We start from the raw sequence: 18,425 nt of genomic DNA, 5'->3' as shown, positions 1-18,425 counted from the left end.
GCACGTATATCTGAATCAGACAGGGCTTTTTTTGTTTTTGAGCAGTAATGTAAACCTGAATTTCCAAAATCCTGGTTTCAGGCCATTTTTGGATCGTTTCGACGCCCTTACGTTTTTCCACTGAAACTTCAATAGAAGCAGCAGACTGACACAAACAGGTACACAGACCACGAAGAAAAACACTCTTCCATCTGCCAGTTTCCCCTCCCCCATTTAAACTTCTCACCTAACCAAATGTGATCATGTCCCATTGAAATGCATCGCTTGAGAAAATAATATTTTTATACATCTACATTAATAGATATTCTAAATGACAGGAAATGACAGCAACTGAGCCACTCCTTCCAGTGAAACCAAAAGATTCGCCATTTTGTATTAGTTAATTCAGTCTAAATAATTATTCCCAATGGTGGACTACATTAAGTTTTCTTTAGTCAGAAAGAGAACGTGGCCACTCTGCTCAAAAACTAGTTTGAAAACATTGAGACCTGGCTCAGCCATTTCACGCATCGTTGAATTTTGACGTGGAGGAGAGGCACAGAAAGATTATATTTACTTTTAGAGAGTATATGTGTTATTAATAAAGGACTACAGTCCCTGCAGAGTGACAAATGGGTCCTTTCACCCTTTGGTTTTTTGGAAAAAAAAATTTTTTAAGACGCTCGCCAGTAGTCACTCCCTCCCTCCGTGCTATTTCAACCCTTCCTCAAATCCATCAGGACGCCATAGCGGGCTGATGTTTATCGTGGCCATATTTGGGTTGGTCTCATCAGTAGGGTGCCAGGTGTAACCCCACTACGGGCAGAAGGTTACGATCCTGAAGCCCCGACACGACCAGCTGACCTGCGACCTGTGACCTGTGACCTGCCAGCAGCACAACTGTGCCCATTTGCAGAGGACAGTTAAGATGGTTAGCCTTCCTGTCTATTTCCAATTCCTTCCAAAACACACACAGCCTGTAGGTGTGTAAGGGAAAACAATCCCAGAGTTCCATCTTCCCTTCGGATGTGAGTGGGCTGTGTGACCCTGTGTGTGTGTGTGTGTAGGGGGGCTGTGTGAACCTGTGCGTGTGTGTGTGTGTGTGTGTAGGGGGGCTGTGTGACCCTGTGTGTGTGTGTGTGTGTGTGAGCGTGTGTGTGTATGTATGTGGGTGTGTGTGTGTGTGTATGTGTGTGTGTGTGTAGGGGGGCTGTGTGACCCTGTGTGTGTGTGTGCGTAGGGGGGCTGTGTGACCCTGTGTGTGTGTGTGTGTGTGTATGTATGTGGGTGTGTGTGTGTGTGTGAGCGTGTGTGTGTATGTGTGTGTGTGTGTAGGGGGGCTGTGTGACCCTGTGTGTGTGTGTGTGTGTGTGTGTATGTGTGTGTGTATGTATGTGGGTGTGTGTGTGTGTGTGAGCGTGTGTGTATGTATGTGTGTGTGTGTGTGTGTGTGTGTGTGTGAGCGTGTGTGTGTGTGTATGTGTGTGTGTGTGTGTAGGGGGGGCTGTGTGACCCTGTGTGTGTATGTGTGAAAATATTACACTCAAAATAGCATGCATGAAGGCACCCACACTGGCACACTGGCACACTGGCGCACACACACACACAGGTTAACTGGATTTCTCTCACTCCCTCTAACTGAAGAGGGCCAATGGAGCACATGTAGAAAAAGCTTCAGGTTGGGAAGGATCAAGGGCGAGGGTCAGGGTGTGTTATGTGGGTGGGTTTGGGTTTAGAGGGTGAGGAACAGGGTGTGTTATGTGGGTGTTCTGTTACATGAATGAGCATATGGACTGAAATAACTAACTGCTGATTGGAGAACAAAGATCAATGTTCCTTTTTTTTTTAAATGGCAGACAAGGAAGCAAAACAAAACCAAAAATGAGATCTTCGTTCATTTATATCAGAACGCACAATTCTACAGATCGTTTTCTAAAGCACTTTGTTATTTATTCAGTTTTCCATTCACTGATTTAAGCCATTTATAGCCTCCACCACGGAGGTCACTCAACACACACACACACACACACACACACACATCCACATTCTCAAATACACACCATTACCCCCCCCCCCCACACACCAAGGCTAAGGGGAGGCCCCCCCCACCATGAAAATGTGCAAAAAACATTTCATCATTTTTTTCAGAACCTGAATGCTTTGTGAACATTGCTACATATTAGATTCTTTATCAATAATTACCCCCCCCCCCCCCCCCCCCCCCCCCACAAAAAAAAGACAAAAAACTTCAGCAATTTCATTCATATTGGAGAGAAACCTAAAAAGCCCATGTCTGGGAGGTAAAGGGTAGACTGTGGCCGACAAGAGGCGCTTTCCCCAAATACAATAGCTATACTCCTGAATGCACGGGTACAGCAGCTGCAGTCCTGAATGCACAGTCCTGTTTGAGTCCAGCATGTAGATGTGTTTAGCGAGAGAAAACCAGCGCTGAAGCCCATAGTCTGTGGTCAGGATCCAGAGCAATGTCTGTTTCAGTTCAATCATTCAATTCCCCCACCGCACTCCAAAAACAAAAAAAAGAGAAATACAACCCACTGTTATATCTCCATTACAAAAATAATAACAAAAACAAAGAGAGGACAGCGTAAAGTTCAAAGGTCAATGGAGAGTCGCGAGGAGGGGGAGGGGCTGGGGGGGTGTGGCCTGTTGTCAGGGGTAGCAGGCTTATTCATCGCACCCGTTTCCTTCTCGCCCTGTTCCCTCCGTCCAGACTCCTTCCTCCTCCTCCTCCTCCTCCTCCTCTCCTCTCCTCTCCTTCCTCCTCCTCCTCTCCTCCTCCGGTCCCAGAGAGAGAGGGGATGTGAGGGGCCGCGGCGTTAAGCCATGACGAACTCGGAGCCCAGGTCGGGCGAGACGTCGGGCATCCACACGGCGTCGTCGTACTCCAGGTCCAGGGGGGAGGAGGAGCCGCTCGACAGGCTGCCCCGCGCCGCGCCGCGATTGGCCGGCCAGCGGTAGGGGGCGTTGCCGTGGCGACGGGCCTGTCTGCGCAGGCGCCTCTGCTCCAGCAGCAGCTGCAGCCGCTCCAGCTTGCAGCGCGTCGCGCGGTTCTCCGTCTGCCGCACGCCCTCGCCTGGGGGGAGAGAGGGGTCAGGGGTCAGGGGTCAGGGACTCCGTCCGGAGACAATCACCTCAGACTGCGGCCCGGGTGCAATCACTCCAGCGGTCGGGCTGCGGGACCAGACGGGCGGACGACACGGGCGCTAATGAGCACGTTCAGGCACGTTCAGGCGCGTTCAGGCGAGAGGTTACGACTCCTCACAGTCTCTCTGTGGCAGAGGTCACCAACCCTGGTCCTGGAGAGCTACTGGGTCTGCTGGTTTTTGTTTTCACCTTAAAATCAGCACCCTGTTGAGACCCAGGTAACCAGGTGAGGCGAGTTAGCTGTGTAATCATCTGCTCTAATTGATAAATTAAGTGCAGAGTAACAGCGAAAACCAGCACACCCTGTAGCTCTCCAGGACCAGGGTTGGTGACCTCTGCTCTATGGTGACATTCAAATCTGCAAACAGCCATAACTTTGATCCACTAGTAAGTGCCAATGTTAATTTTATTTAGTTCGTCGGTTGGTTATTTTGTTTTCTGCCAAACACGGTTCAGCGAGTTCACGTGGCCGATCACGGAACTCTCTAAACTGTGCACCTGGTGGTCATCAGGGGTCGAAGGTCAGGAGAATTTTGTCACGTTTTGCGGCCGTCTGGAGTCTGGCTGTGCCAAGCAGATTCTTCCTCCCCACCCCACCCCGCCCCGCCCCGTCCTGTCCTGTCCTGTCCTGTGTTTATAGAGCTGTGGGAAAACTGCAGATAACGTATCGCAGTTGATCAAAACGCTGACTCAGCACCCCGTCCCCCGTGGTCTGAATGGAACAGGCTTTTCAGAGAAACCTTCATTAGCTGCATGTAACTCACACTCATTTTTTGAGGTGACAAAGCAAAGGCTCATGGGAGATGGACCCATCTCTCACACTCACACTCACACTCACACTCACACTCACACTCACACTCACACTCACACTCACACTCACACTCACACTCACACTCACACTCTGTACATAAGCGAGGCAGTCCTTGCCCTCCCTCTGGAGCTCATTGAAGAGGAGCAGAAGGGATCCTATCCTGAGAGAGCAGTCATCCATCACCCCACCCCCCACCCAGTCGCCCTCGTGTGTGTCCTTGTGTGTCCTATAGGGAGGTCACACGCGTTCCCCTGGGAAGACCACGCCATATACGGCCAACTCACGACCGACATGCGATAAGGCAAACCCACGTGCTGCCAACACTGACATGACTCACTCAGACGGAATGTACAAACCCAACACACACACACACACACACACGCTGAGTCACAGTGCCTATAGAACAGTTGATAAAACACACACACACTTCCTCAGCAAGGCACGTTTGTGAGATTATCGTTCAGCTGCGCACACGTCATTTCTGCCAGAACCAGAGCATTCTGGGAAAAGAGCCACCCCAAAATGTAGAAAAGAGTGGTGCTGAACATCCAGGACAGAGAGATTATATGAAACTCTCTCTCTCACACTCTCTCACACACTCTCTCTCACACACTCTCTCTCACACTCTCTCTCTCACACTCTCTCTCTCACACTCTCTCTCTCACACTCTCTCTCTCACACTCTCTCTCTCACACTCTGTCACACTCTCTCTCACACTCTCTCTCACACTCTCTCTCACACTCTCTCTCACACTCTCTCTCACACTCTCTCTCACACTCTCTCTCACACTCTCTCTCACACTCTCTCTCTCACACTCTGTCACACTCTCTCTCACACTCTCTCTCACACTCTCTCTCACACTCTCTCTCACACTCTCTCTCACACTCTCTCACTCACACGGCGCTGAGCAGAGGGGTCTTGGGGGAGGGGGCTGAGACTGAAACGCAGAGCCTGTCAGAGCCACTACAGAGTCCTCCTGCCCTGAGGCAGACATTTTAACGCATGAGAATGGATGAGGCAGGGGATTATAAACAGGCCCCAGTTACAGGAACCCCACCCCACCCCCACCCACCTCTACCCCACCCCACCCACCTCAACCCCGTCCTGGAGGGGTTTCCACTCCCCCTGAGCCAGACAACACAAACAAAGGCTTCAGGAATTCACCTCCTCCCTCCCGTCTCCCTATCCCGCTCTCCTCCCTCCCGTCTCCCTATCCCGCTCTCCTCCCTCCCGTCTCCCTATCCCGCTCTCCTCCCTCCCGTCTCTCTATCCCGCTCTCCTCCCTCCCGTCTCCCTATCCCGCTCTCCTCCCTCCCGTCTCCCTATCCCGCTCTCCTCCCTCCCGTCTCCCTATCCCGCTCTCCTCCCTCCCTCCCTCCCCTTATCTTGGCCTCAAAAACTGGAGAGTGAAGAAAAGCTGACTCAGAGTCCAGCTGGGTCAGGGTGTTTGGCTGCTGCTGCCAGTTTGGGGTGTGTGTGTGTGTGTGTGTGTGTGTGTGTGTGGATTTACATTCTTGGTGTGGGTGCAGGTTCTTGGGTTTGGGGTGGGGATGGGGATTGTTGTATAGACTCACCGGCGGGCCTGCTCCCCTGGTTGTGGCTGTGGCTGTAGCTCTGGCTCTGGTTGTGGCTGTGGCTCTGGTTGTGGCTGTGGCTCTGGTTGTGGCTGTGGCCGTGGTTGTGGCTGTGGCTCGGTGTCTGCAGGCCGCCGGGGCTCAGGGGGGCGCTCCCGACGGGGGAGGGGGGCGGGGAGGAGGGGGCGCCGGGCGCGGGGCAGCGCAGCTGAGCGAGGGACGCTGGGAGACCCTGGCAGTGGCGGGTGGCGCTCAGCAGGTCGCTCAGAATGTGCAGGATGGTGCCGGCATCCCGCCGGGGCCGGCCCGTCCGGTCCTGACAGCTCGGGTGCAGAGTGCCTGCGGGGAGGTCAGGGGTCAAAGGTCAGGAGGTCAGACCCTACCCATCGCACTACATCAAGCAGACGCCGTTGTCCAAAACGTGCGTGTCAAGGTCATAGAACAAGCTATTCTATGTGGTTGCTCTGTCAGTAAGTGCCTCATCTCTTGTCATGCAGTTATGTTTTGTGTGGACCCTAGTAAGAGGAGGTGATGTTTTGCCTCAGCTAATGGGGATCCTAATAAATATTAAATCTTAAAAAAAAAACAACCGATGGACATGTCAGAGAAGGTACAATTCACATGCGATTGGTCGTAAGGCCATGAACATACATCCAGCACACAAGGTAGTGTACGTATTGTCCTTATTGTCCTTGTGCAAGGTTTTGTATCCATAATTCTATTTGTTTATGCGTTATTATTTACCGAAGTCGTACAGCACGTTGGTCAATATCAATTGTTTTTAAATATGTCAAATACATAAGGTCGACTTGACTTGACTTGACTATAGATTGAGAGCAGAAATGTACATTTGGGCATTTAGCAGCTGGAGATTTGCACTGAAGCATTTTAGTTTATTTTTATTTTTTTAAACACAGGGTAGGTTAACTGAGTAAGCAGACATGCTCATTTATATTACAGTGATTTAAGTGATGCATTTTAAAGCATATCCAAAGCAACGTCCAGTTGATTAGATTAAGCAGGGGCCAATCCTCCCCTGGAGCGATGCAGGGTTAAGGGCCTTGCTCAAGGGCCCAACGGCTGCACTGATGTGACTGTGGCTACAGCGGGAGTCAGCCGTGACACACGACCCCGCCCCCCCTCTCGGGCGTCAGGAGCCTCGCAGCGCCACGCAGAGACGGGCGACTCACCTGAGAAGGTTCCGGAGAAGACGCCGGGGGCGTGGCTAACGAAGCTCTCGATGAAGGCGCCGGGCTTGCGGGAGGGCGGGGAGGAGGGGGCGGAGCCTGAGGCAGGACTCTGCGTGCGGCGGGGGAGGGAGAGGGAGAGAGAGAGAGAGAGAGAGGGAGAGGGAGAGGGAGAGGGAGAGGGAGAGGGAGAGGGAGAGGGAGAGGGAGAGGGAGAGGGAGAGGGAGAGGGAGAGGGAGAGGGAGAGGGAGAGAGGGAGAGGGAGAGAGATGGGTTAGGACTCATCACACTAGGTAATACAGCATCTAATCAAGGTAAATAAGCATGTCCCTCCTTCCTCTCTCAGTGGGTGTTTGAGCAAAGGAAGCCATTATGGCTCAAAACACTGTGGCATTTCTCACTCCTCCCTCTCTATCAGCCTGTGTTTCCGCGAGGGAAGCCATTACGGCTCCGAACAACCGAAATGACTTCCTGCACTGAAACACAGGGGCGAGGGAGGCCATTACGGCTCAAAGCAACGTCTCTGGTAAGAGGGCTCACCTCCGGACAGGGGGAGGAGGGCGGGGTGCTGCGGTTGGCAGGGGGCGAGTTGGGGAGTTGGGGTGAAGGCGTGGGGCCGGGGCGGGCGGGTGGCGGGGGGCGCGGGACAGGCGGGCGTTGCCGTGGAGACCCGGTGGGAGTGGGGGGGGGCGCGGGGGGGAGATCAGGTGACGGTGGTGCAGCTGCTGAGCCGCCAGCTGCAGCTGGATGAACATCATGTGATCGCCCACGCGCAGAGCCAGCGTCAGCGGGGACCGCCCCGACAGGAAGTCACTGACCTGAGGACAGGAGGGAGGGAGAGGGAGGGAGAGAGGGAGAGAGAGAGAGAGAGAGAGAGAGAGAGGGAGAGAGAGAGAGAGAGAGAGAGGTGTTGGTTAATCCCTGTACTACCCATTCACACCTGTGACAGAAGTAAAAACCATGTTTGGTTTGCAGGAAACACTGTTTCCAGCTGGGACAACGCACGCACGCACACACACACACACACACACACACACTTGAAGCAGGCATTATTGACGGCTAAGTACAGAATGTGGTGGGGTACCCCCACAATCAGCAACCCCCCACACCCCCACCCCTCTGCCCGAGATCTTGATCACGAGCGCATCGTCTCCCGGGAGACCATGACCATTATGATGTCATAATGCATACCGCTCGGGAACATGTGTGAATGCCAGAACCCCCCCTCTTCAGAGAATAAAATTAAAAATAAATAAAACGGGATGGCGTGAGATTTGGCACAGCGATGCATTAGCCTGGTCGCTATGGCTTCCTTCCCGAACCAATCAGCCGTCTGTCAAGGTTTAGTGTGCGAGTCACCAAACACCAGCTGGGTATGAGGGGGGGGGGGGAGACGTCTGTGTGCTCTGAGAGCTGGTTATTTTTGGGGATAAGAGTGTTTGGGGGGGGGGGGGGGGGTGACCTTGCTCGGCCAAAACACACCTCAGCTGTGCGTCAGAGTTATCTTACAAAATGTGCACTCTCCCTCAGACACACACACAGACACACACACAGAGACACACACAGAGACACACACAGAGACACACACAGAGACACACACACACTCACACAGACACACACACACAGACACACACACACAGACACACACACACACAGAGACACACTCTCACACACACTCACACACTTCACCTGGCCTCCCTTCCAGACCCTCACAGTCTCGCCCAGTCGCGCACCGAGAGGAACAAGCGTAATCACGGTCCGTTCTGTGCCTTTGTGTTTCTGCTCGTTCATACGCGGTCGGGTCCGTTCGGTGACTCACCAGGAAGAGCCAATCACACAGCCAGACAAAGCAGCGTGTTCCCGGCGGCGGTGTGCGCCACCTGACACAGCGCTGCGAGAGCCCCTCCCCTCCGCGGGCTTTGCTGCGGGGCACGGCCGCTCACAGCGGCTAATCCCCGGGAACAATGGCTTTTGTTTGCCCAATGCATTCTGCACACCCACCCCCACCCCACCCCCACCTTTCCCAAAGGCCATGTGACTCCCGCGTCCATGGAGACGCTTGGAGGGGGGGGGGGGGGGGGGGTGGACACAGAGGTCACTGCTTCCTGTCCACCCCAGCCCCTGCATGCGCACGCACGCACACACACACCTGCTGTCACCGTCACTGTGCGCGCACGCACGCACACACGCACACACGCACACACACACACACACACACGCACACACGCACACACGCACACACGCACACACGCACACACGCACACACGCACACACGCACGCACACACGCACACACGCACACACGCACACACGCACACACGCACACACGCACACACGCACACACGCACACACACACACCTGTTGTCACGATCACTGTGCACATGCACACTCACACGCACACTCACACGCACACTCACACGCACACACCTGCTGTCACCGTCACTGTGCGCACACGCACACGCACACGACTTCCAGGTTAAAAATACCCACAGGAAGTCAGCGCCCACACCGCTGCACTGTCACGCATTACGCTTCCTGCTGGTGAACGTTCACTTCCTGTTCCCTCACCCGGCATCTCGAATACAGTCAAGGCTCTGAGTCTCTCTCCAATACATCCACACCTCAAATCTCCAATACATCCACACCTCAAAACTCCAATACATCCACACCTCAAAACTCCAATACATCCACACCTCAAATCTCCAATACATCCACACCTCAAATCTCCAATACACCCACACCTCAAATCTCCAATACATCCACACCTCAAATCTCCAATACATCCACACCTCAACACTCTCCAATACATCCACACCTCAAAACTCCAATACATCCACACCTGCGAGTTCTCACAAAACATATGAAATTCAGAGTCATGCAGAAACTGTGCTTAGACCTAACCAAGCCGGCTGTGCGAAAATGTGTTCTTGTCAGGACTCTAGTGAGTGTGTGTGTGTGTGTGTGTGTGTTTGTGTGTGTGTGTGTGAGTGAGTGAGTGTTTCTTTGCAGTTCGTCGCCATGATTGTGTCAGTATGGCAAGATGTTTTTTTTCCCCCCATTGCATATGGTTTATTTTTAGTTCATCATTCAAATAGAGGATAAAAATAAAACCTGGGAAAGACTATTTATCTTTTAATCAAAGATACAGCGATCAGCAATGAATCACTGACCACACCAATCAGCCCTGAGTCAGCAGCTGTCCTGGGCAACGGGGGGGGCTGTAGACGGCTCTCACTGCGAGCGTCTCACGGACACAGCCGCTGATGTCACTCCTCACCTGGCTGGGAGGAGGCGAGGGAACGTGTGTGTGTGTGTGTGTGTGTCTGTGTGTGTGTGTGTGTGCGAGAGAGAGAGAGAGAGAGAGAGAGAGAGAGAGAGAGAGAGAGAGAGAGAGAGAGAGAGAGAGAGAGAGAGAGAGAGAGAGAGAGAGAGAGAGAGAGAGAGAGAGAGAGAGAGAGAGAGAGAGAGAGAGAGAGAGAGAGAGAGAGAGAGAGAGAGAGAGAGAGAGAGAGAGAGAGCGGGGGTGGACCTCACTGAGCGCGCTCAGACCGCTGATGACGCACACGCCGGGGGGCGGGGCCCCTCCCGGGCTCGCCTCACCGCACAGCCGTTGCCCGGGAGACGGGGGATGGGAGGGGAGCCCCTCCCCCCCCAGGCCAGAACACGCCTCCACGCAGACAGCACAGGGCCGATTGGGCCCAACACTCCTCAACTCTCACCCAACCACAGCGTCCTCTCCAACCTCAGCGACAGCCACACACAGCGTCATAGCAACGCTTCAAAAGCTTCCAGGGCCCCTCGCCAGAGTGTTACAGTTGAAACCGTTTTTCAGAATGTCGAAAATAAATAAAGGAAATCAGCGCTCACCTGCGTTTCTGTCAAACTCTCCAAGGCTTGCATGATGGACTGCTCCGGTCTCGATGCCTGCGACTTCACAGGGAACAGAAAAGGAGAAATGCATTTAGACTCTTGACGATGAGGCATTCATCAGATCAGGCAGAAAACACAGCAGTGAACACGGAGACCTTCAGGGGCAGCGCACGCCACCTCATCAGTCCATTACATTACATTACATTTGGCTGACGCTCTTATCCAGAGCGACTTACAGTTGATTAGACTAAGCAGGAGACAATCCTCCGTTGGAGCAATGCAGGGTTAAGGGCCTCGCTCAAGGGCCCAACGGCTGTGCGGATCTTATTGTGGCTACACCGGCTAGTCCGATGAGAACGTGGATGAACAGCTCAACAGCAGGTGTCCGACACGGCGCTCCGTCACGAATAACAACCTGCAGCTCACACCGTTCAGAGGAGCGATCGAAACGGAGCACAATTCTCAACGCACAACTCGTCGACGTCACGTGACCGAAGCAGAGGACACAGCGGTTGGGATGGTGACAACGTGACCGTTAAAAACCCGCACTAAGCTTTTAAAGCACTGCTGTGGCTGACGACGTCGAGCACCGGAGCAGAAGAACAGCCTGTGGCCTAGTGGCTCAGGTACGTGACTGGGACCCAGAAGGTCGGTGGTTCAAGCCCCTGTGTAGCCATGATAAGACCTGCACAGCTATTGGGTCCCTTTGAGCAAGGCCCTTAACCCTGCATTGCTCCAGGGGAATATTATCTCCCGCTTAGCCTAATCAACTGTAAGCCACTTTGGATAAAAAGCCTCAGCTAAATAACAAATCATTATTATTATCATTACTATTATTATTAAAAACAGCCTTTGGGAAAAAAAGGAGGTTACAGAGACAGGCACAATTGGAACAGGTCTCCCCCTCTATTTCCAAAAGGCTGAGTCTGATGTCATTGGCTAGGGTCAGGGGATTGTGGGAGATCTCAGGCGGTGCGCCGCCACCCCAGGCCAGGCCGTGACTGTGTTGCGAAACTCTGCTCATACTTCATTTCAATGGAAATCAGCCTGAAATTTAGCATCCTAGGCGCAAACACTTACCATTAATCCTGCTTCAACTGTTGGCACGAGTGTCAGTTTGCTCCCATCGGCTATCCCGAAGTCTCGGAGTTTCCCTGAACTTAGAGGCCTAAAAATGAAAAACAAAAACATTAATAAAAACAATCTTCCAATAGCGACCGCTGGTACAACTTGCACTCCAAACGCAGGATCAGCGCTAAGCCAGAACGGAAGAAGGATATTATGGACAGTAAGACAGAATGCGGATTTTTGGTTTGCTTGGGTTTCTCTGACCTTTGCGGTAAGTCAATATTAAGCCGCTTGGCTTCGCCTATCCCGCAGCACACGCCAAGCACAATGGAAGGACGCAAGCGAGATAACGCGTGACCGGACCGTCGCAAAGTTCATCCAAGCAACTACGTCATCGCACCGGCGCTGAGCGTCCTTTTAAAAGAGCCGCCGACGGCATCCGGCAGCGCGAGAAGCCGTGTGACATACGGAAACGATTAGGCAACAGCAGACACGTGTATTTTGTAGATCGGTTTTTTTTCCCCCTCTCTCTGTATGATAGGATCTACGTAGGTCACCGACTATTCATAGCCTATACAAACCACGGTCGTCGTTTCTCAATCTTAGATAACCTATAGTTTAGGCTACTTTATATGGTTACATGATACATTCCATTTAAATGTAAAGGGCATAGGCTACATTGTTAAATAAACTATAAAGGTTGGCAACGGACATTGCATCATTAGCCTACACAAGACGGCTTATAGCTATGCTATGTCTGCTTGGGCTATATTAGAACAGGAACATGCATGGCCCATCAATATTGAATGAATGTGTTCAAGGTCCGCCACACTATGTTAAATCAACAAGATTTCACACCGAAACCGGTTTCTATTCCAAGACACAGAATTCACTTAACGCAACCTATGAGGCTTCAAAAACGAACAATGGGAATCGACGCAGGTTGGTTTAAGAAATCACTATTAGCTAGACTACTGACTAAAGTGTGGTTATTTTCAATGGATTGTGTTATTAAATAGTCTGTGTTGATAACGAAATGCGACAGCTGGTCGGGTCTTTAAAGAGACAAAGAAACCACTGTGCGCCGCCACTCAGACCGTAGCCGACTATGGTAATTTGGGAGCTCAGACAATTCGCTAATAACTGGGAAATGTAAATAAACCAGAACATCACCTCGCCATCAGGTAACCTACATCTCAGAAGCCTACCACTGACGCGGTTATTTAACGTTGTGTAGCGCTCTCTAAACGGTTGTAGTCTGTGCGTAGGAGTAGCCTATAGTGTTATTAGAAAGCATCGGGGTACTCCACCGGACACTGAGCTCAAAGCTGTGAACATCATAAGGACAAGCAACTGTGATCAGGCTACATTGAAAACTTGCGTGAGATAAATAAAATGGCACAAAACTTCTTCAGCTCCAACTGAACCTTCCAGTCACCCCCGACCCCCTCCTCGCCGAACTGGTATGCAGCTTAACTAACGCCCGCAACCTCTCCCAGAGAAAGCGCCCAAACAACATTGGATCTCAACAGAACGTTTCACATCATCTGCTCATCACGTACTAGCTGACTGGTCATGCGATCGTCTTCCTGCTCTGGTACGAACGGACTAATTCACCTCGACGTGTAACTTAACCAGATCAATGTCAACACTTGCAAACGTCTGGAAATGTGCGAAATTTACATCGACCGAGTTCTCTGAGAGAATCAGTGTTGTTTGGCTCGTCAAAACATCACTCCCTGTAATATCATACCACGGTTAGCCTAAGCTACCTACAAAATGATCTTGCGAAAGCCTATAGTTTGCAAGCTCGTAGCCTGCTACTTATCGGGGGTAGTTTTTTGTGAATCTCGGTGTGCTGGATGTGCCGCAAAGAGGCGTCAGCGGTGTGCGGCGGATTAACGGCCGTGGTCGGTTACTCACGTCTCCTTGTGCAGTAGTGCAAGTCTCTCCTTGGGCACTCGAAGTCGCTGCGAGAGCTTTCGCTTCAGCCCTTCCACCGTCTCCTCCGCGGGCAGAGACAGCTCGAAATGGGTGCCGGTTGTGGAGTGGATGTGCAAATTCATGGAGGGCTCGCCGGCGGCGACCTCGCAAGACGCTGCTCCGCGGCCGGTACAGCTCCGTGCGCCGGGGTGTTGGTCCATTCGACGATGGTCTGGGTTCGAAGGAGACAAACTAATGAGGGTGACCTGTATTGTGCGCGTTCGTTCCTTGTTGGAGGACACTTCCAGAAAAAAAAAAAGCCTAAGGACAACTTCGGACCTAAGTCAAAGCGAGCTAGTTAGTTAATTCCAAAACCGACAAAACTTCCTTTATTCGCTTCTTTACAATAGCCTAAAGAGGATCCACGTTCGAAAGGAAAAATAATGGGAAGTTATTCCGACGTCTTCCTCTTTTAGATAATTCCGGAGTGTAGTTTATGTCCCAGTTTTGTGTGTATTATTATTATTATTATTGCAGTAACTATAGCTAGTTATTTCATTCACCTAGTTTGCGAGCCCACGTCCAAACTAACTAAATGTTTACGTTTCCAAAGCTGTAGCCAGTAAGCTAACGTAGATAGCTAAGTGACAGCAGAGAGCTAAGTTGCAAGTCGCTAACAATAGAAGCTATATAAACAAGACTAACGAAGCAAGTAACATATTCCCGATCAATACAAAAGACTACCAGCTCCAAGTAACTTCCCGTGCCGCAACCACACTCAACCCTACGCAAAATCAGCGCAGGATGTACAGAGCTGACAAAGAATATCTCGCCCAGTGATTATAGACATGCCCACCGTTTCTCGCCGTTCCGACCTACCAGCGACGCCTAATGATGAGACTGACAGCATTGGCCAATCAGCGACGCGCTGAAGGCTCCGCCCTGCTCTTTCGCACGCGCCATCTTTGTCAAAGGGAGCCAATCACAAGCAAGAGGCCGGGGCTTCACACGCCAAGAAATGCAAATAGTACCCGCCCACTCTGGGCCATTCATAATGTTCAGGAACTACGGAGTGATGATCTAGCGAAAACCCCGTATATGCTGGTTTTCGTTCAAACCACAATCGCAACCCCAGATTAACAAACTATTAAAATTCCCATGTTCATATTGTGCTACAACGCAAACAATTGCATTGTGACAAAACAAATGATAACCAGCCAAACAACCATTGTGTTAATAAGTTAAAGGGAAAATGATGAAATACATTAAAAGTGTGATCAACAACCTAATTAGAAGCCGACTGATTAACCTCAGTCTTTCATTTGATTAAAAAAAATAATAATAATAATATATATAGTTTGCAGTTGCAAAATAAGCATAATGTGAACATGGGCATTTTATTCTTTACTGCATGCAAAGCTATATCTGGCATGATGTGGTTTAAAGGGTCCCTCTAAGCACCCAATTAGGAAAAATAACGGCTTCTTAAAATTCTGGGATTGAAATTGTGGAAGGAACGTCAGCATGCCCTGGGAGGGGGGCCCAGGATTACCGACATAACGGCACTGCTCCTTTTACTTCAGTCCATGTTCCATATTTTGGGGGGTTGCAGGTTTTACTCAGTGCATTTGTCCAGCGAACTAAACAATCCTGCTTCGTGGAACAGACCCCTGGGTAACTGGACAAGTAAAACCGAGTACCACGGTTTTTACCTCCGTCCAAGTCCCAGTTTTGGAAGAGTCCCGGGTTTTACTCGGCGAACTCAGTAATCCTTGTTAGTGATATACCCGCCTGATGTCACTTCACTCATGGGAAAGTGTTGAGCACTTGGCATTTTCAGGATACTTTAGCTGCCCCCTAGCGGCAAAACTGAATATTACAGCGAATTGCAAACGTGAGTCTGTGTGTGACATACTTTCTGCCTGACGGGGATTACAGTAATAAACTGCCTTAAAAAACGTGACAGAGGTTTGAGTCACGCACATTTTATTATTAGGATCAAGTGGCCGGATCATAACCGTCTCTTACTATATCCCGTTTGCATGGTGATTAACGCATTAGACCATTTGGCCAACGCGTCCCTATTGGGGAAATCTTTGACGCAATAGATTGACTAATTGCGCATCTTAACCCTTCCAAATAATGTTTATTCTTACTGGTTACTGTTTTACGCGTAAATAAGTAATAAGTAAGTGAAAATAATTTAGTAAGAAAGCGCAAGTAGGCTAAGTGAAACGCAAACAAATAAACAAACAAACAAACAAGCAAACAAATGAACTAAATAATAAGGATGACGCCATAGCCTATTTGTCATGTCATATAGGCTCGACTGTATGACCGCACCATGAATCATATGACCGTTGGCCCCAAGGCACGCGCGGGTCCTTTGTGCATCATTTCAGCACGTTAATTCCCGTCCGACATGAGCAAACACGGCAGCAGGGGTCTGAAAGGGGCAGTTGGCACAATGGTGACAGGCACTAGCCTGCCATAGCACTCCCCATTGCGCCGAACGCTTCTTATTTGTTACCCGAATTAATAAAATGCAACAAAATCATCAGGTAGCCCGAAACAAGGGCGCTTTGCTTTGGACGGCGGTGACCGGCACCACCGTTGCTTTGAGCAGACGGGAGCCGCAGACGTCCGCGGCCATGTGGGAAAGCAGAGTTAGCCTAGTACACCAAGGACTTGGTTCTTTGCGTCATTTCCCAAACGGTATAGTCAAGACTGCCTTTGGATTCCAGCGAACCACAAACACAAGCGACCACTGACTGTTCCGTTTGAAGTTGACTGATTCTCAATTTAGGCGCACGTCCATTCATAAAGATGTAATACCTATGATCGAAAGTGAATGGAGATATACGTGCACTCTAGGTCTAAAGTATTTTTTAATGCAGACAGGCTTCTTTGCTGTCCGTTATTCAGTTTGTCGGTTATAGACTACGTCACTGTAATGAAGTAGTGTGCGGTCCTCCGCGACAAAGTGATTTTAATGTATTTCTCTTGCTCGGGATCTCTTTCAACCCACTAAGGCACGGGCCATGCGAACGTTCTGCACGGTGATCAAATGGCAACGGCATCATACCGAAATTTAACGTAACGTCGAAAACACCGTAGCTTACAGTGAAAACGAAGTGCAACTCACCAATTGTTTTGAAAAATGTGTTTTTTTTCGTCCACTTAGACGACACCAATTCCCAGTACGAATCCACGGACAGATAGGGTGAGTTCCAAAGTAAGAGGTTATTTCTGCTTAAAGAAAGTAAATCCACGGAATATTTGACGACACACTTCTCAAAGCAGATTGTTTGCAGATGCACAATTATGTGAATTCCGTATTTATGTGAAATCCAGGAAGGTCCAAGAGGTTAAAGGTCGTTTAGGTTATGGTTATGCGTGCGGAGTCCGTAATGTAATGTAATGGAATGGAATGGAGTCCCGTCCTGCACTTACAGTAAGTGCGAGTTCTGAGGAGGGACGCCTCTTTAACTGGGCTTGCCTGAATCTTTTTTCTTTTTTTTTGATCTGGGTGGAGATTTTTTTGTGAGCGCTATGTCAGCACGAGATTTAAGGAAGCCAGGATATTCCTCTCGCTGCACCAGCGAGCTCCTGCCTCCTGCGTATTCAGTCGCTTACTTTCGTAAAAAACTGGATTACACGACTTCCAGACTAACATAAGCAATATATGCCAGTCAGAGGGCAATATATCGCACTGCAATAGGCCTAACATTTCCCTCGGGATGAATAAAGTATCTATCTATCTAGGCTACATTACGATAACATGTTCAACGTTGTAACTGTGGTGAAGCAGATTTTGCACTGACAGGGCAAATTTGATTCATATAGCCTCTCCTGAAGATAAATTAACAAAGAACATTTTAGTCTAAGTGTGCTGTTTTAATAGAGTTGATTGTGGTTAATTAGTCATGAACAGTGTATATAACTATTGGACCACAAACTCCAATAGTTCCCCCCCAAAAGAAGCCCCACTTTGTACTAAACCGTACGTAAAGTGACCGTAGGTTATCTGGTTTAGCCCAGTGGATCTGCTGCCTCTGCGTATTTGCGAAGAACGACCTTAAATAAACGGAGAGAAGCAAGGTAACGTCGAAACCTTGCTGATGACGGCAGAAAAGCATCACCTGGCAACCGGTGTCGGTAAACACCAGGAATGAAAACCTACTGTAACTGCATAGACACGGGGCGCGCATACACAAACACACCGGTATACCGGGCGAGTTTGCTTCAACAACACCAGAGAGGTAGCCTACTGGAAGTATACTTTACCCTTGACGACCACTACTAGCATGTTTGTATGTTTGTTTTTATACTTTATTATGTGCTCTCTTCTGTATTACTGTGTTACTGAGCGGTGTCTGTTTTGCTTTCTGTACATACTTTTTCTTGTGTTTTTGTTTTTTTACGTCATAACTTTGTTAAATTATGGCATGATAAATAACAGATTTAGAAGTAAAATACTATTATTTTAAAATAATATTAAATATTGAAATAAATTATTTATTTACTGGTGTGTTTACATCTATACATTCTTATCTACATGCATCTATAAAAACTCCTTATTTGGTGGATAGATACGAACAGTTGCGTTGTTGACACTGCATTTTGCACTCGCTTAGGGTCATAACCCGAAACAGATATGGCATCCAGCCTGAGAAAGAAAAACAGCCAGATCCCAGATAGAAAAATGTCACGCTCGTCAGCAGATCTCGCGAGGTAGAATTGTAGCGAACACGACGTTCCGTTCTTCAGGAAGTCCCGTCAGCTGAGCTGTCAAAGGCGTCGCGGGCGTGAGTCATTCCGCGCCGCCGCCCGCGTCACAGAGCGTCTG

General features: G+C 50.0%; 2 protein-coding genes across 2 annotated transcripts in view; both read right to left on the bottom strand.

The window, feature by feature from the left end:
• Positions 1–2,231: 2,231 nt before the first annotated feature.
• LOC133128044 (midnolin-like) lies at positions 2,232–17,065 on the bottom strand. Its single transcript, XM_061241263.1, has 8 exons — positions 16,722–17,065; positions 13,577–13,808; positions 11,666–11,753; positions 10,583–10,645; positions 7,265–7,535; positions 6,720–6,971; positions 5,530–5,868; positions 2,232–3,073 (listed from the first exon to the last, which is right to left on the bottom strand). The coding sequence occupies exons 2-8, from the start codon at positions 13,795–13,797 to the stop codon at positions 2,817–2,819; spliced, it is 1,491 nt and encodes a 496-aa protein (XP_061097247.1). The 5' UTR covers positions 13,798–13,808; positions 16,722–17,065; the 3' UTR covers positions 2,232–2,816.
• LOC133128043 (ATP synthase subunit delta, mitochondrial-like) overlaps positions 9,061–18,425 on the bottom strand; it is a 26,058-nt gene continuing 16,693 nt past the window's right edge. Inside the window, exon 5 of the mRNA XM_061241262.1 lies at positions 9,061–9,073. The gene's annotated coding sequence lies outside the window, so the exon portion shown is untranslated. The remainder of the gene's footprint in view (positions 9,074–18,425) is intronic.

Source organism: Conger conger, chromosome 5, assembly GCF_963514075.1.
Source record: "Conger conger chromosome 5, fConCon1.1, whole genome shotgun sequence".
Classification (NCBI taxonomy): domain Eukaryota; kingdom Metazoa; phylum Chordata; class Actinopteri; order Anguilliformes; family Congridae; genus Conger; species Conger conger.
The sequence above is the reverse complement of the archived record's forward strand: the minus strand, read 5'-3'. Positions and strand labels throughout refer to the sequence as shown.

What these genes read in the sequence shown, in the direction of transcription:
- LOC133128044 (XM_061241263.1), bottom strand. Translation starts at nt 13,797, where the DNA reads ATGGACCAACACCCCGGCGCACGGAGCTGTACCGGCCGCGGAGCAGCG. An exon ending in CAGTTGAAGCAGGATTAATG is followed by an intron (nt 10,646 to 11,665) that starts GTAAGTGTTTGC and finishes TTCCCTGTGAAG; the next exon opens with TCGCAGGCATCGAGACCGGA. An exon ending in AGAGTTTGACAGAAACGCAG is followed by an intron (nt 7,536 to 10,582) that starts GTGAGCGCTGAT and finishes TCCTGTCCTCAG; the next exon opens with GTCAGTGACTTCCTGTCGGG.